We start from the raw sequence: 18,900 nt of genomic DNA, 5'->3' as shown, positions 1-18,900 counted from the left end.
TTGTATATCTTAGTTGTCTGCTCTTGATTGGATGGGTTTGTTGTATATAGCAGTTGTCTGCTTTTGATTGGATGGGTTTGTTGTATATCTTAGTTGGCTGCTCTTGATTGGATGGGTTTGTGGATATCTTAGTTGTCAGCTCTTGATTGGATGGGTTTGTTGTATATCTTAGTTGTCTGTTCTTGAATGGATGGTTTTGCTGCCTGTTTTGTATTTGTCACACCCAGGAAAATTGTAGTCTTGCAGTGTTTTGATTGGATGAGTTGCATCCTTTAACTGCTTACGTGAGAGAATCCTTTAGGGTTTTGCCTGCCTCATGTTTTTCAGAAAAAATCATAATACAAATGCATGTTTAAATATAGACTTATTGGGGGCCTTTTGGCCAAAGATCCATTATATTTCTCTTCTGCCTTCACAACTCACAATAAAAGGCAATGCATCAGCCCACTACTATCATTTCATTCTGTTACCTTTAATGACTACATTTTACAAGTATACAACCTGCTAAAAGGTGGCTGCCAACAATGAAAGATTGAATGCACTCGTACTTACCCGTGACACACAGCACCCCATATCTTCAAAGGTGTCATCAAAATCCTCTGTAACATTCAAAACATTTAGTAAAAACTACAGTAATGACTTCTCATTAGCTGATGTGGCATATTTATCGAAGTTGTAGTACAAAACACACACATCATTACAGAAGCAAAAATGTATGTGCAAATGTATAGTCTGAAGCCTCTCCTTCTCAACTTTGTAAAGGACTTTTCAAGCGCTGCATCTGACTCAAGAGGGACACCTACTTTCAACCTGAATGGTATATATGGCTCAATTTAGCTTTTACTTGTTCACATGAGAGTTAGTCTGATTACTCAGTCCAGGGATATTGGACAACTGATACTTTAATACGGGGGCCTGGTAGAAGTTTACATCGAAACATCTTGGTGCACATTCTTACTCCTGAGATACCGCTATATATTTCGGGAATGTCTCCGAGTATAGAGTCTAAATCTAATTCTAGTCATGACGCAACAGCACAATCAGTTTTAATGCATCGTCCATTAGTTAAGGTCTTAGCGCCTAACTTAACTATAACATCACTTAAACCTTTCGTTTTTTTAGGTGAATACATGTGTATGCTTACAAAATGTTACTAGTTTAAAATTAGGGAGCTGTTATACGACTGAGAAGATGGGTAGGTTGACTAACTAGGTTTGAGAAAGGGATGCTGTATTTATGCAGATGTATCTCTCTTTAACTGTTTTTAGCCCCTCAAATATTAACAACCCACACCTCCCCTCACATTTTTAGCTGTCTTGTTTCATGCCTGCATTAACATCTCAATGCTTATTTTTTTGCCTGCTTCCCAGGAGGGATATAAATTCAACAGCTCGTATTCCAAAAAAAAGGTGTTTAGGAGTGCATCACTTTTATCTTGAATACCAAAAGTTAGCGCTCTAGTTGTTCATCAAAACTCCGTGGTGAAGTTGTAGTTGCTCACCAGGCAGCTAACTGAGAACATGTTTCAGTCTGCATGTCAGAATGCTTTACTGAAATGGATAGGGAAGATATTGTAAAACTCATAGAAAATGTGTCCTCATTTTAGCTTTCTAGAGCAGCGGTTCCCTGGGATGACAGAAAGGTGCTACTTCAACTGGGGCCTGACAGAAACATGTGCGTGTTTTTATTTGTGCAGCAGTTGTAAAAGCACTTCAAAGTTCCTTGTACAACCAGTAGCTTTTGGGTGAAAACTCTGGTGATTAATGTACCTGCTGGAGAGAGATGGGTGTTTTGTCTAGTGGCACTTTTAACTTATCTAAGGTAGTGCAAATGTTTAATATGCCTGATGCAGAGAACATGTATCATGCAAAGAAAATTATTTTAAATGGATAGCACAGTGAGTTACTGCTTTTGTCACAGAGATTCTTTTGTTCCTGTGCAGTTAAGTTAGAATCGTAATATAGCACAGTGAGCTATGAACTGCCATCAAAGAGCTGCATGCAAACTGGATGGCACAAATTAGAAAGTTTGTTTTTTGTTCCACCTTTCATTATCCTTATGCTGCTAAAATAAGTTTGCTTGCGTAGAAATACATTATTATTATTAAAGTCAATGCTAACCACTGTGTAATGTTCTGAATCCTGAGTTTGTGCTTCTACAGAACAAGCACTCTTAGAAAATACTTATCAGTGAGGATGACGTGAGTCCTACACCTTCTAGTCCCCTGTAAAGTGCTACAACACCCTACACTGGTATGCAAGGCGCTATAAAATAAATGAATTACATGTGATAGAGAAGTTATGGAAACATGAGAGGTCCTTATGGTTTTACGTCCTCCCCACCCGACATGTTTATGTGAAAAAGCTTTCTCGTGTCTTACCTACCTAAAAAATTGAAACAGAAATCGCTTGGGAAATGTAGACTCTGATTTGAGGATTCAGCTTTCCTAAATAAAACCAAATATTGAAAAGTTAGTCGCCAAGATGCATTAAATTGTTTTGATTTTTACATAAATTTTCAATATAAAATAATGATATCATTAGTAATTCAAGTATTTGTTTGGTGTGTATTTGTTTGTGTATTTTTTTGTGAATTACTGTGTAGTAGTCAATGTTGAATGGTTGAGCTGCCTAATGCAGACATTTGAGTTATATTGTGATGCAATGACATTCCATTGGGCTATGGAATGTGCAAGGAAATTGGGGTGACGGTTGGGGCAACCGCAGTGTGAGAGAAACGGAAATTAAGCTGTGGCGTGGCACCTGTGGTAATTTTAACAAAAAACCTGCATCCTGCAGGAGCTGCCATGGCTCCCGCAAGCAGGGAGCTGCCTTAAAATAGTAGCTCACTGCTTACGAGAGGAAAGTTTTCATCTGTTTCCCTGCACGTATAGGTGCGTGAAGGGAAACAAATGAAAACTCCACTTTCTGCAAGCATGAGCTGTTTGACAGCTCACACTTGCAGAAAGTGGCATGTTTGCTCTGACTTGGTGGGAGCTATCAAAGCTCTCGCCAAGTGAGAGCAAGCAGCTATGTCCTGAGGATGGGTATCCCGGGGCATAGCAGGGGCCAGCCCTGGCGGGTTGCGGTCCCCAGGGCCATCATTGGCTCCTGGAGGGGCTGCACAGCCCCCTCCAACGTGAAGTAGCCCCAGGGAGATGGTGGTCCCTGGGGTTGCAGGGTAGCCCCCCTCACTCATTAAGACTAAAGCCCCAGGAAGGTGGCGGTCCCTGCGGCCGTGAGGAGGGCTGCGCATCCCCGTAATTATCATTAAAGCCCCAGGAAGGTGGCTGTCCGTGGGGCTGTGGGGGGGGGGCTGTGCCACCGCCCGCCCTCATTAAGATTAAAGCCCCAGGAAGGTGGCAGTCCCCAGGGCATAAAAATGCCCTAGAAGGATGGCCTCTCCTTTATTTCAACATGCCCTCGGGACCTGGCTTTACTTAAACAAGCACATGTTTTTTTTTTCTTTATTTTTGCTGGATCCGCCAAGGCTTAAAAAAATATGCTTTTTTGAAGTGGTGGGTGGAGGTTCCTCTGGGACCCCAGCACCAGAGCTTCAGGGGTTATTATTCATGAATCTTGTGCACCTCTATATATTTATATTTATTTTTCTTTTATTATCTTAAAACGTTCTGAACAGATTTACACCGAATACCAAAAATCACTCTTTCTGGAGCAAACCTACCCTTGTGCCAAACTTGGTGTAATTCCGTCCAGCGGATCGGGCTGTAGTAGTGTCTAAATTCTCTTTAGGAATTATAATGGGAAACACACTTTTTTTGCCCCCCCCTCCTTTTCTTGGTCCCTGTTTGAGGGATCACCCCGAAACTTCTGTGGAAGCGAAATCAGCTCAGCTCTGCTCAGAAACCAAAGACCAGCCTGCTCTTGAGTTAAGATAAAGTAACTTATTACGTGCACACGGAGACTGAACAGCCTGGAAGATCAAGCACGAACAGTCTGAAGAAGGAAGTAATACATGATCTTTTATGGTATTAAACCGCAAAGAAGTTCTTACATTGACGTATGCTTATTTCTTCAACATTGCTGGAGGTGTTACTGTTAATTCTTCATAACGCACCATATATAGTAAAATAAAGCATAGACAAGGAAATTACAGAATATGTCCTATGTGTCTAATATTGCATAAATACAATTTTCTACTGATCTGAGAACGCCACCTACACAGGATGGTACATTTCTAAAGAAATATTGCTGCAGCTAGCATGTGATGATATTTCATGGAGGCTTTTATAATAGCAATCCCTGCAACATAATGCATTCCGAGCAACAGTAAAATATCAGTAACCATAGTTGATACAGGTCATTAGTTGTTCAACAGAAACAGGCCTAGTTGTCATTGGGTATCACAGGGCCCAACAGGCCCAAAATGGGTCCCAGGGAAATGCGATTCCACACTTCCCATGTACAACAATATTCTCGGGAACACTCTTTCTGGAAACTTTTGTGAAGATTTGTCAAACAACTCCAAAGATATAGGCAAGTCAAAAAACGCTTTTTCAATGGAAACACGGTCCTAACTATAACTACCTACTGGCGACTGCCAGTAGGTAATATATACACATATACACATACATATATCAATGAAGCAATCTTTAAGCATTATGTACAGGCTGCCTTGGGAAACATATTTCTCTTTGCTAGTATTGCATTTTACACATACCCACACTGTACACTTCCCACACTGTAGTATCGTAAACATCCTACGATATGAGCATTATCTGCTCACAGTTTATTTTTGCTTGTATATAGTTGGTTTGATAAAGTGTCATATCCATTTTTCGCAACCAAAATGGGTCCATTCAGAGAATTATTAAGAAATGGCAAGAAATTTGAGTGGGGTGATCGCCACCAGACGCTTCCAAAGCTATTAAACAAGCAATAGTGTCTGCTCCCACGCTAAAACCATTTAAGGAGTATGAACAATGCATCATCGCTGTAGACGCTACCTCTGATGGTTTAGTAGATGTACTTTTGAAATGTGGACGACATTCTGAATGGAATGTAGCATTTGCGTCAAGAACATTATGTGATAGAGAATGTCGCTATGCAGTTATTACAAAAGACGGGCTAGCTCAAGCTTGGGCTCTAAGCCAGTTTAATCACTATAAGCCTGATTTAGATAGTGGTGGACAGGTTACTCCGTCACAGCAGTGACAGATATCCTGTCCGCAGAAATATTATAGGATTAGATTTGGACGGATGGAAATCTGTCACCGTTGTGACATAGTAACCCGTCCACCAATATCTAAATCAGGCCCCATGTTTGGGGGTGTAAGTTTACGGCATGTACTGATCACAAACCCTTAATGAGTATTTTATCTTCAGGGCCTGGGTAAGAGCATCCGTTCACATTGCCCACATGTGCCCTGTGCTCCAAGAGTATCATTTTTAAGTCACATATATTATCGGGAAGAATAATTGTGCTTACCTCTATGTCCTCCACGTAACAAGCGTTCTAAGCTAAATAAGATTGGTGTAGTTTCTGCAGTACATGAAGTAGTTGATCAGTCATCCTGCAGCATTTCAGAAAATGGTTTGCCATGGATGACTAAAGTGAGAAGACCTCAATATAGTACTTTGCTGAAGGTTGTGCACCTATGACAACTAAGGTCCTGCTGCTATGTTGCTCATAAACCTAATCTTGTTGATGTGTTATTCAGAGGTGATAAGGGCAAAACTTAAAAGTGGGCATTATAGCTATCACTATTTAGACATAGTGGGCATGTCTAAATTAAAATGTCTGATGAGAACAAATCTTTGGTTGCCCAAAATGACCATTGAGCCAGTGTGTGGGTCAAGCAATGTGATGTATGTGCTATAAGTGACAAAACGTGTCCTACTTCATTCCTTCTTATGGACCTTCTTCAAAAGCCTAAGAGTTCATGGTAAAGGTTAGCCCAGGACATTTGTGGGAGCAGTCAACATTTTCACCAATGCTTAGAAGCTGGCCTGGCCTTTTGAAATTTTTTTAAGACTTAGCTCTTCAGATTGTGATGTGGTTACTTTTACTCTCCGGTTGTTTTGATCCTCGTGACGAGACACTCCTAGAAATAGCTGTTGGCGTTACAAAACGTATAATTCAAGTTTGATTTGGTCCTAATTTAATTTATCATTCCAAGTGGGATGAGGTCAAATTTATGGAAAATCCTACTACCAAATCTATTATTAACTTCTTATCTGAAGCATTTAGCAAGGAGTGAGTTTCTGAACATGTAGTCACAGAGAATGGTGTGCAATGCTTTTTGAAAAGATGAAAACTTTCCTCGAAACATACCATATCAGTGTTATCATTTCTGCACTGTATGACCCACAATCGTATAGGCAGGTTGAGTGATCCAACTGCTACTTGAGTATGGGTTATTGGCATATACAATAAGTCCCCATGCAACCACTGGCACAAGCCCATTTGTTCTTCTTAGAGGCACACATCCCATATAACAAGCATGGCCATGGTGGTTGACAAAGAAATATCCAAAGGATCACCTTTGAAAAGAACAAAATATGGTGTGACTTAATACGAAACAAATCAGGTTAAGTCAAAGAAGTGCTATGACTCACAGCACAAAGTTAAAATTAGTGACATCAAAAAAGGTGATATGGTGAGAAAACAATTACCTGGCTTCATTGGTAAAGACAAGTCTACAGTTTCACTGCTTATTAAAGTGGCTAAATTGAAGAAAGATAGTGCAGTCACACAAGATGGAAAAAAGGGATGCAGTTTATTTGTCTCGCCTCAGAGGAGTGCTTCAGACTTTGCTTGCCAGGCTGATGAAAGTCTATGTTCCAGTGGGCCACGTTCCCTGTCTACTCTTTCCAGCCCAAGAGCCACTGATATGAGTTCCTAACCACAGTGACAGGTTTTTTTCCCTTTCACAGAGCCATATAACCTTCTTTCCTACCCTCACAAGTTCCTCTCTCAGTCTCCAATCACACACTTTCCACTTTGTCATACCCACATACTCTCACTTTGTACCTTATGAGGCGCTGATGCATTGACTACCCCTTCCTTAGCATGATGCATGATGAGGAGAAGCATGCTGAGATATCTGTGTGGTGCAGATGGTTCTCTTGTGATAGTCATAGTGTTCACTGTTTAAGCTGTACAAACCATTTTGGAAACACAAACAATTTCTTCAAGATTTTGATTCACTTTTCATTGCTATTTGCCATCTCTATTGGATGATATTCTGAAAGATACCTGTGTACTATTGCCTCTTTCAGGTTAATCCAATGTGATCTCGTAGGCTTGGGCTTTGGAGAGCTCACCTCTGTCGTGGGTAAATCTCAGACTCTTACAGAGCTGGACATCAGTGGTAATGATCTGGGAGTTTCAGGAGTCACGCAGTTGTGGGAAGAACTGAAGCATCCATCCTGCACAATAAAGAGCTTAGAGTAAGTACTGCAGATGTGAAATGAACTCAACAAGTGTGTATCTTGTTCTTGTCTTTCCCTCTCCTGTCATGGAAGGAGCCCATCCTTGAGAATATAGTGGTAATCGATATATCGAGCACAATATTTTTGTCATCTGACATATTCCGTGCAACATAGTGACCCGCTACCCTGAACGCTAGAAGATCACAATTATAAATCAGCCCCAGTAACTGCTCCACTACAAAGAAAATAAGTTGCTTCACTACTCTTATCCCAGTGCTCTGCCCTGCTGGATCCCTAGTACTGAGACACTCCTCCAGATATGTCACCGCCTTTGGAAAGACCTCTACTTCGAGGCGGCCATTGCCTTGATCTGCTATGACCCCCACCTGCTTGGGCTTGTTGAAGTAACTTCCGTCCCAGCAGTTTGGACCCTTAGCCACAAGAGAGCTCCATTGATCTCACGTAGCTACTACATTATCCCTGTTATAGGAAACAGTAGTACAGTGTAGAGGGAAGGGAGCTGCATACGTACAGTCACTGACCTCAGTCGATTATTACTGTCCAGACGCTTTCATATGTTCACCAGTACCGGTGCACGGTGCAGTGCTGTCCACATATGGGTTATGGATGGCTGTACGGTGGGCGGCAGTGATTCTCTTTGTAGAGCAGCTTAAACTGCAATTCCTGAGGGATTCCAGTACAGATGCTGGGGAGGCAACACCCTCCAGGCAAGGGGATGAGGTACTTCACTACATGCACAGAGGAATGACAAATGGTTACACCAAAAGGAATGAGTCCTGAGGGAGAATGTCTGAAGTATCCCATTGGCTGGACTTGAATGCTCCATTCTGGGTAGGACTGCTGCTTCCCCTGGTAGAGGGATTGTCAGACCACAATAGAAAGAGAGAGGAGGTATTCCTTAACAGAGGGAGTAACTTGTATAAACTGAGAGAGTGGTGAATGGCTTGTCAAAAAAAAGAAATGGCATATCTCAACCTACATCTTCATCAGGAGACAGCATGAAGTTGCTCATTATTTTGCCATTCTCATTTGCTAAAACAAGTACAACATTCTGAAGTAAAGTGGTGATTTACCACTGAGTTCCTTGATGTCTGATTTTCTTTGTCCACTTCTAGCCTGAGTGACTGCTGTCTCACAGAGCTTCACTGGAGGGGCCTCTCCTCTGCTCTCAGCTCCAGCCTTTCTCTCACAGAGCTCAACCTGAACGGCAATGTCCTGTTGAAGTCTGGGGTAAGGGAGCTGTGTGAAGGGCTGAAACACTCCGGCTGCAGACTCCAAAACCTACAGTAAGTAATCACAAAATATGATCTAATTATATCTGAAATTGTAGAGAGCATCTTTAATCAAATGTCAGATATCTGTCAATTACATTTGTGACTTGTTTTCTATTGCAAATCTCCTTTCATGGAAAAAATTGACAGTTATCTGGAATGTAAACAATTACCACTGGATCAAAACTTGGGTCAGGCACGGTGATCTTTGGTATTGGGCCAGTAAATGTCTCTTTTTCACTCTAGTCAATCCAACTACACATTACAGTCATTTTATTTCTGATGGGTGTGTCTCTTAGGTGGCCATCTTTGTTAAGGGCACAAGCACCTTCTTACTACTGGGTATTGAGAGACCCCTTTTATGCTCTATGAACATTGTGTTTTTGGATTCAAAATATTGAGGATGGAATATTGAGTTGTCAAAATATCTTAACCAGAATATTGATGAGCAAAATATTGACAAGTAAGTTTGTATTGATTTTCTGCACCTAACTCCACATCTATGTACCTTGATGACAAATGTATGTAGGTACGTAGATGTAGAGTTGAGAATAGTAAATCCATGCCATCCTCTGTGCACTTACCTCCTCGATATTTTGGTTTCAATCATTGGGTGATGATATTATAACCAGTTGATGTTCCACCATGGATAATCCGTAATACAATGCCTTTAGGTATTAATGACCTTTGTCAAATGGGCCCCTAAATTCTGGAACTTCAGAGGTGAGATGGGTCCCCCAGAAATAGCGATCACTACGATTTGTGGATAATCCATGAGATCACATGGACCTTGTTTGAAGCAGGTGTTGTGGCTGTGGTACAAGAAACATTTTTGTAATAGAGCATCTAAATTACCGAAAAGTATCAGGTGTCACCAGAGAGACCTGAATCCCAGCCAGCAGTCTCTTAATTTCTAAAGGTATAGTAGACTTGTTATTAATTGAAATGTTTTTTTTTTTGTCCACAGCGCATATATATCAACTGAGTGAGGATCGGGCATAACTATTAATCGTGCAGCAGGTGCAAAGGCACCAGGTCCTAGAGGTGTTGTGGGCCCATTGCACCCAAATAGTGGTGGTATTTTACCACCCAACTGTTAGACCTGGCATCCTTCGCATGGTCTCCCCTGTCTTTTTTGCCTGTTTCCTATGTTTTGACTGTGTGTTGGACTTTGTTTTTGCTGGTTTTGGTACTCAGGGCACTTTACCATCACTGCTGCCAGTGCTAAAGTGCAAGTGCTCTCTGGATAAATTGTATGTGTCATTGGCTTTGCCATGATTGGCATATTTGATTTACCAGTAAGTCCCTAGTAAAATGCACTAGAGGTGCCAGGGCCTGTAAATCAAATGCTACCAGTAGGCCGGCAGCACTGATTGTGCCACCCACATGAGTAGCCCTGTAAACATGACTCAGACCTGCTACTGCAGTGTCTGTGTGCGCAGTTTTAACCTTTACTTTTTATACATGTAAGGCACCCCTAAGGTAGGCCTTAGGTAGCCTAGGTAGCCCATTGGGCAGGGTGCAGTGCATGTTAAAGGTAGGACATGGGCCGGTGTGTATATACATGTCATAACAGTGAAATACTGCCAAATTCATTTTTAACTGTTGCAAGGCCTATCTCTCTCATAGGTTAACATGGGGGATGCCTTTAAATAACTTGTAAGTGCAGTTTCTCTTTGGGAGCAGATCGAGATTGGAGTTTGATGTCTCTGAACTCACAATATAAAAATACAACTTTTGGTAAAGTTGGTTTTTAGAGTGTCAGTTCGTAAGTGCCACTTTTAGAGAGGGGGCATTTTCTTGCTTAGACCATTCTGTGACTTTGCCTGCTTGAGTATTCCCTGTCTGGGTCAGACTGACAGTTGGGCTGTTTGTGAATCTCCACTAGACAGTGACACAAAGGGAGCTGGGGTGTAGTCTGAATATCCTGATGGGTCATCTGGGCTAGAGTAGAGGGAGGAGCTGACACTTACACCTGAATGGGCTGTGCCTGCCCTCACACAATTCAGTCTCCAACCCCCTGGTGTGTGTCTGGAAGGATCTTGTCAACAACAGAGACTTTCCTTTGAAGTTTGCCAACTTCAAAGGCAGAAAGAGGTATATGTAGTGGACCCCAAACCCTAGATTTATAGATCACTTCTTGACTCAAAAGGAACCTCTGTCAAGGAGAACAGCTGGAGGAGGAGTACTGCCCTTTTGCCTGTGACTGTGCTTTGCTGGGTTGGCCTGCAGTTGCTGCTTCTGCCTGAAAGAGGACAAAGACTGGACTTTGTGGTAAATTTCTGCTTGTGAAGTGTCTCCAAGGGCTTGAACTGAGCTTGCCTCCTGTGTTGAAGTCTCAGAGCTATCAAAGACGTCCTCTGTCAGCACCTGGACTCTCTGCTGCGACTCCTACCCTGACAGGTGGTGCCCTATCCAGTCCATGGACCCTAGAAAGGTGAAGCTGTTGGAACAAAGACTGAAATCCACTCACAGGTGGGCAAAGTTTTGACACGCCACCTGCAATGCGGCTGTAAAAACCATGCACCACCTGCATCGCAGCTGAAAATCCGACGCACCACCTGCATCGCGGCTGGGAAATCAACGCTTCACCTTCATCGCGCCTGGAGAAATGACGCAACACTCACATGCAGCAGTTGAAAACAACGCAAACCCCACACAGCGCAGATTCTCGTCATTGTGCGGCCGGATTTCACACGCATCATCACTGGACGTCAAAATCAGGTGCCTGTCTGGAAATCGACGCATTGCTTTCTTGCGGGAGAGAAAAACGATGCATCGCCTACCTGACCAGAGAAGAAACTTCGCACGGTCTCACTTGCAAGTAAGGAATCAACGCATCACTGACTTTTCCAGCTCTTGCCTGTGCGGCTTTATTTTTGATGCAAACCAGGTACTTTGTGTAACATAAACACATCCATTATTTTCTATGGAGTACGACTCTTTTTAATTTAAAAATTCATGTGTTGGATTTTTGTTGTTTTGGCCTTGTTTGATTTAGATAAATATTAGCTATTTTCCTAAACTGGTGTGGTGTCCATTTTGTAGTGGTTTTACTGTATTACTGTGTGTGTGTTGCAACAAATACTTTACACTTTGCCTTTGAGATAAGCCTGACTGCTTGTGCCAAGCTACCAAGGGGGTGAACAGGGGTTATTCAAAGTGTGTATCTCCATTAACGTGACTAGAGTGAGGATCCCTGCTTGGGCAGAGTGCAGACAGACAGAGCCAAACAGAGACACCATTTCTAACACCAACCAATAGTGATAGCCCATTTTGCACCGGGGACCATGGCACCCTTGCTACGCCACTGGTGAGGTCTCGTACTGTTGGGGCTATAATGTCAAGTTGTCTCGGTACACGTGGGATGGTGGGGTCATTTAAAACACAACACCTTTAAGTGGCCTATGATTTACAGTTGGTTCAGAAAGACATTGACAAATGATGAAAACTTCAAGCACACTTAACCCATCTCTCTGGCCTGTCTGAGAATAATGGAGCCTTTGACAAGAAATGCTGCACTTAGCGGTGGTCTTGCACTACAAAGGGCATTAACATCTGTTGGTGGATGCATAGAGGAGATTATGGTTTAGTTGGATCAGGGATGTTGAAGAACAATAGTTCATTACCTCTCTATTACCTCCTCATCACCCTCCTCTTCCCTTTCCTTACTATTGAGATTTAGGTGCCCAATTTAGATATTGGTGGGTGGGTTACTCCTTCACAGTGATGACAGATATCCCTTCCGCCGAAATCTAAACCCAATTATTTCCTATGAGATTTCGATTTTGGTGGATGGAATATCAGTCACCTTTGTGACGGAATAACTCATCCGCCAATATCTAAATAAGGCCCTTAGTCCTACTCACTCTGTCATTATCCTTCAGCAGCAGTTTTCTATTCCTTTAGATCCTGGTATACCCCCCCAAGTAACCCAAGTCCCATTTCTTCTTCCAGTGTCTCCTTGATTGCTATTTCCATTACTCAAACAGGGTGGGAAATTACTTTGGCACCCTCCTTATCCTAATGTTTTCTATTGGTTTGATTTATGGTTGCTATCATTTCATATGCAGGGGCCTCACTGTCTTATTCTCTGGTTTTCTGTTTTTCTTTATAGTGCTGTAGAGGCTTGTTATTAATTTTTGAGTAGTTCTTTAAAAGCATGCCACATCTTGGATCCCACGATCATGGGGTTAGCCTCTAAAGAGAGCCGTGTGAGCAGTGTCCGTGATCTGACACGAAGCATCTTGTCTAGAGGGGTAGATCAGGACGCGCACCCATTGTGTGGCAGAGCGCACCAGTAGTGCAGGGACTGCCATTCAATGCTTGATGTAGGGCAGCGAGTCCTTCCAGGTGAGGTGGTGCAGATCCCATTAAGTTTGAATTTCTATGTCGTGGAGTGCTGGGCTCCATTGAGCATCAGCACAAGGTTTAGAGGATGCTTAGAGATGGTTGCTTGGGGCCTCCACTACTGCAGTCTCTTGAGGACAGCAGTTCTTTTGCTTGAAATCTGTTATAAAGGGGTGGTGGTTAGTGTGGTGCCTGGATCCCTTTTTGTAAGACACAGAGTATGTTTTACTTTACTTTCTGCGGTGCTCCCTGTGATGCTGGGACTGTCTTTTTTAAAAATATATAAAAAACCTATAGGGAAATAAAAGCATTTCTGGGTCATCTTTACCAAGGACCAGTGCTTTTTTCTTAAAGGGATGAGGAGGGATTCAGCTTCCCTAGTGATCCCTCTACTCCTATAAGAAAATATATTCATAAGGAGAACCCGAAACACGTGATTTCATACTAATACTAACTTACTGCCCATTATGTTGCCTGGCATGTGGGGCAGCAGTGAAGGACCTTCACTTCTCTGTGTCTTCAGCACGTTTCTGTACAGCGTCCCAGCTCTGGTTCACGGCCTTTATTTCCATCTCCACAGTTCGCCACCAGGTAAACTGTTCTTTTGCTGCCTTTCTTCCTTCTGCCTATTGGGGTCCAGTGGAGAGATGCTCTTGTGATGGAGCCTTGTGCTTTTCTGATAAATGATAGTGTCCATGCTCTCTTGCTTGCATCTGCTGAGCAGTTCCTTGTTGGAGATGATTCGTGGCAAGAAATGAGCAAGGTTCTTCTCAGGTTACTGCTGTGGCATGCAGGTTGGTGATGTTGCTCTTTACTATCCACACGTTTTCTGATCTATAGAAGAGTGTGGACAGAATGCAGCTCTAGTAACGCCTCAGCTTGGTGTTGGTGCTATACTGAGATGTCCTACCCACATTGTTCAGCATCCTGAAGGCACTCCTGTCCTTGTTCAGTCTGCTCCTGATGTCACTGCCTGCCCCTTCATCATGTCTGATAGTTCTACCTCAGTAGGTGAACCCTTCGGTCATGGCTTCGTCCTCTCCATCCACCTTGATTGATGAAGGGTTTAGGCTGTTGAGTGGCATGACTTCTGATTGCTTTGTGTTGATCTTCGGGCCCACTTGCTGTGCATAGATGTTGAGGTGAAGCATCTTTTCCCTCTTATGCTGGTGTGTATGAGAGAGCAAGGCTAGCCCATCTGCATAGTCAAAGTCTTCCGATGCCTCTGGCTGGTCTTCAGTTGCGTGTCGCATCACCCAGTCCATGACTAGGCAATGCTGACAACATGCATCCCTGCCACACACCGGTCTTGACTGCAAAGCTTTAGTAACTATATCCAATCTTGCAGGTAGACGTATCATTGAAGCACTTGATGAGACGTATCCCTTTTGGGCTGCCGTAGGCTCTCAATCTACACCAAAGTTTGTTGCAGCTGTTGCAACTCTTCCCACCCACCTGCGCCAGACCAAGTACCTCCTTACCATCAGGTGACGTCTCAAGACCTGGCTTTTCTAGCAATAGCAGCATCCCCCCTCCTCAGCGCCTTGAGACCCTCGCAGGTGAGTAGTGCACTTTACAAATTCCTTGATTGATTAATTGATTGCGGTGGATACCGTCAAATGCTTTCTCAAAATCAGTGAAGTTCTCGTATAGTTGTCTCTGCCACTCCGTGCTCTGCTCTATTATCATCCATAGAGTACAGATCTGAAGAACACACACTCTGCTCTTGCAGAACCTAGCCTGGTCTTTTCTTAATCCCTTGTCCACAGCATCAGAAATGTGCTGTATAATGATTTTCGCCAGGATTTTACTTGGGATTGACAAAAGGGTGAATACGCACCAGTTGTTACAGTTGGTTAATGCTCCCTTCTTTGGGATTTTGGTGATGATGTCATTGTTCCAGCCATCTGGTACTTTCTTTCCCTTCCAAATCTCTGTAAGCAGTGGCTGGATGATCTTGGCTGGTGTTTCAGGATCTGCCTTGAATATTTCTGCATTCAGGTTGTCTTGGGCAGGAGCTTTCCATTCTTGAGAGATCGGAAGGACGTCACTGTTTCATGTTTCTGTGGTGGTGTTCACATCCAAGTCTGTCTCTGCTTCTTGGATGTTCGCCTTGCTTGTTGGTACTAGTTTGTTCAAGGCTTCTTTGAAGGGCTCGGCCCAACAAGCTTCCTGTTTTCTTTCTGTTGTGCACAGTCTTCTTTCCTTTCCATGACAGCAGTATTTTATGTTGTACGAGATTTACTACTGTCTGTCTTCGTGATCTTTAAGACCTTGACCTGGCCTTCTCTGATGGAGGTCTCCTCTCCTTGGCTGGTAAGGTTATCAAGGTACACCTGCTTGTCTGCTCTTGTTTTTCTTTTGGCTGCTATGTTTGCTTCTATGTACCGTTGCTGGTACTTCTCCTGCAGACTCTCAGATTTGGCCTCCTTGAGTTTCTTTTTTTTTTTAGCTGTCCTCCTGTTTTCAATAGCTTGCCATGTGTCTTGTCTGATCCATTCTTTTCTTTTCCTTGTCTTGGTCCCCAACATGTTTGACTTCTCTTCACACATATTCACATATATTGAAGAGATCTGTTTCCATTCCTTGTTGACTGTGTCTGCAGCTGACTCAGATTGACATTCTATGTTTTCTAGGAGTTGGAACCTGTTTTTGATTCGTAAGACAAATGCCTCCATGGTCTTGGGGTCTGTAAATTTGTGACATTGAAGTGCTGTCATTCTAATGTTCTGCTTTCTGTTTTTCTGAGCTTCAGCTTCACAAGAGCGGTCACTAGATGGCGATCACCACAGAGGTCAGCTCCCCTCCTGATACCTTGCGTCTCCAAGTGCCAATTATCATCTGGTGATCAACCTTGTTTCTCTCTCTTCCTTCGGGTGAGAACCAAGTTAGTTTATGAATATCATCTTAGGGAAAGAGGTTTCCTCCTATCTTCAGATCATTTATGGCAAAAAATTCCAACGGTTTGAGATGTATTGGCTTTGTAAAAGTTTTTAGACTTATTGCACAGAAGCATGGGATGTTGTACAATATGACTTAAAGTAAAGAAAAAAACATGCTATGACGTGGTCAGCATTGACTACGTCAAAGTGCTTTTTTGTTACTTTCAGCCAACTTGCACAGCAGCCCACACTGCTATGCAACATGTCTGAAAAACATTGACAAAGCCAAATTCACTTGTATGCGAGAGCTAGTTGGCTTTAGTAATTTTTTTGTGGCAAATGGGAAGGTTAATGGGCAGGACATTGAAAGTAGGGTGGTAGGGGTACAAAGACGACAGACAGAGGGAGGAGGGTGGAAGGTGGCACCAAGCAAAATGACATGCACTGCCTCAGATGAAACCTAAAAAAATACTATTCTTTTGCTGACTGTTCCACTCCAAAGGATCAAAGTAATTCTGGACCCTTATGTCCTGAATAGCATTATTTGGGATTTAGTTGACAAACAAAAAGATTTTAAGGAGAGACTCACCACCCCCATGAGCACAAATAAGAATTAACAAAAGAAAGAAAACAAAAGAGGTTGTGGAGGCCACACAGGCCCTGATTAGGAGTCAGGTGGAGTGGAATTACTGTGAGCGAGCTGGTGTTGCTGCACCTGATTTACCCTGGTGTTGGGACTCCAGCCCTGATTTTTATATCCTGTAATTTTGACTGGAACAAATTACCACAAGGCTTTCTCTGCAGCAGCAGCCACGCCTATTTCCTGTTTTTTTTCTGACATGGGCAACATACAATGCTCCCCAGTCCCAGATTGTATCTCACTCTTCCCACTGCTGTTCCCTACACCCTGCGTTCTCCCCATCCCACCCAGAGGCTAGAACATACATTTACCCCCTGCTCAGAGCAGCTGTCAAATGTATGCATTAAGCACACAATAATGGGATCTCCGTCTGGCTTTAAGGCAGGTAAATCTGAACTCAAAGGTAGTTCCCTTCCATGGTGTTTAACTTGTAATTGCACAGTGCTGGTGTGGATTTACCACAGGGTAATGGTGAATTTGCATGTATATTTACCACCAGGCCAGTACTGTGTTACCTATAATGGATACCACAGAGTTTGCTCGTTGATTAAGAAGTGTTCCAGGACATGTGTGGAAAGTGCTGCGTGGCTTCAGATATACATGTTCTATCATCGTGTCTGTTCTATTTCTGTGGAAACATTCCAAAAAGGCAAGCTTTTAAATTTTATTCTAAAGCCACTGCACCAGCAATTTTAGCAGTTTTGTCTTGCAAACACTGGGGTAGGGGACTAGCGGGACAGTGTCTAGAATGCCTGACTCGGCTCTGTTTGAGCTCATCAGTGCCTATGGGGCAAGGGCTGAGCCAGAGTGAGACATAAGAGTGGAGCTTTGCAGGGCTCAGTCACCTCTAAAAGTGTACATGGCTCTCTGTGCACCGCCACTGCCTGCTCTGGGGTGGGAGACCCTGGTGCACAGCTTGCTGTGCTTGTAACAGAGTCCCTGCATGCGTCTAGTGTTCGGTGATACCACCGTAGTTCCCTGACTCTAGTCTCACCTCACATCTGCACTCTCCAGGCAGATGCCTCAAATAGTTGTTCTGTGGGGTTGGGGCATGGTGGGTTGCCCATGCAGACAAAAAAGCATTGCTCGATGGGCCACTGACAAAGCCAGTTGTCAGATATTTTTTTCCACAAGCCTGGGGCTCCCTTCATCACATATGCAGGTAAGGCAGCCCCAGATGGCTGCAGAAGATCTTCAGGGCTGCTCATTGGTACATAAAGCACAACCACATGTATATCTGGGCAGAGTCCGGCATTGCCTAGGCACAGAGAGGGCTGACAGTAGGAAGTAATGTAACACAAGATCGGGGACCCCTGCAAAATGTGGTTAAGGCCCCTGTGTCCTCTTTCATGTAGCTGATAACCAAAAAATGCAATACTTTGAAATACTGCTCAAAGGTATCTCTTCCGCCATACCACATCTCTATTTAAGAGACACACATCTGCCTTTAAGTAGGGCAATGGCTGCCAGTGGATGGGGCTTGGGGCACACGCCTCTGTTGCCTCTCTGTGGAGACAGGATGCTCATACACTCACTCACAGACTTGCACATCACACACACAGTTGATAATGCCTTGTCCCTATATCTTCACATATTCAAAAACACTGAATGTAATATCTAATTTATATAGCGCTAGAAAACTCTAAAAGAGAGACTAAGTACTAGCATCAATCCAGACCAGATGTTTTAGCAGAATAGGAATGTTTGAAAGCTTTCCAGAAGACAGAGAGACCGAGAATGCATCTAATCTCCTCTGGTGTGGAGGAGGTCACCTTCATTTGCACCTTCACACGTTCTGACAGGGACCTAGTGCATGGTTTTCTTCACCCATGTCTATACTCTTCTCCTAAAGGATTCTACATTGCACCGTCACTGCTACATGCTGTGCAGATCTGGCCTCCGCCTTCAGCATTAATCAGAGTCTCACAGAACTAAACCTGGGTGAGAATGAGCTGACAGACTCTGGCATGAAGCTGCTTTGTGGAGGGCTGGTACACCCGAGCTGCAAGCTGAAGAAACTAAAGTAAGTAGACGTTACTTCTGTATTGAGCATTTTAATGTACATTGACCACAATAATAACTATGCATGTTTTATAATGTGTTTAATTCCTCTCGCTATTTATTGATAAAACAGCAGATGTTACTTTTAACGTGATCACTGGTAGCGATTTGTTTGTGGAGACTCATCAGTGCATTTTAGTGAGGCCAGGGGTATGATGTGGGCCCTCTCTCTATGCACTCTCTTGTGTTTGGGGTTTTCATTCTTGACCTATTACTGTAAAGATGTTGCAGGCACAATCACCTCTTCAAGGGATCTTGAAGAGGTGGCCCTGGACATCACT

At 43.2% G+C, this 18,900-nt stretch overlaps 1 protein-coding gene across 6 annotated transcripts in view; it reads left to right on the top strand.

Moving 5' to 3' along the window:
- LOC138295275 (uncharacterized) overlaps positions 1-18,900 on the top strand; it is a 304,183-nt gene that overhangs the window by 41,068 nt on the left and 244,215 nt on the right. For 4 of the 6 annotated variants that reach the window (XM_069233468.1, XM_069233467.1, XM_069233469.1 and 1 more), the window contains exons 3-5: positions 7,242-7,412; positions 8,531-8,701; positions 18,411-18,581. In XM_069233468.1, the coding sequence (XP_069089569.1) occupies positions 7,242-7,412; positions 8,531-8,701; positions 18,411-18,581 (513 nt within the window). Of the gene's footprint in view, positions 1-7,241; positions 7,413-8,530; positions 8,702-15,791; positions 15,913-18,410; positions 18,582-18,900 lie in introns of all 6 variants that reach the window. The other 2 variants (XM_069233470.1, XM_069233471.1) reach the window with 1 other exon arrangement.

The sequence above is a fragment of the Pleurodeles waltl genome, chromosome 5, assembly GCF_031143425.1.
Source record: "Pleurodeles waltl isolate 20211129_DDA chromosome 5, aPleWal1.hap1.20221129, whole genome shotgun sequence".
Lineage (NCBI taxonomy): Eukaryota > Metazoa > Chordata > Amphibia > Caudata > Salamandridae > Pleurodeles > Pleurodeles waltl.
This window is presented reverse-complemented; position numbering and strand designations above follow the sequence as displayed.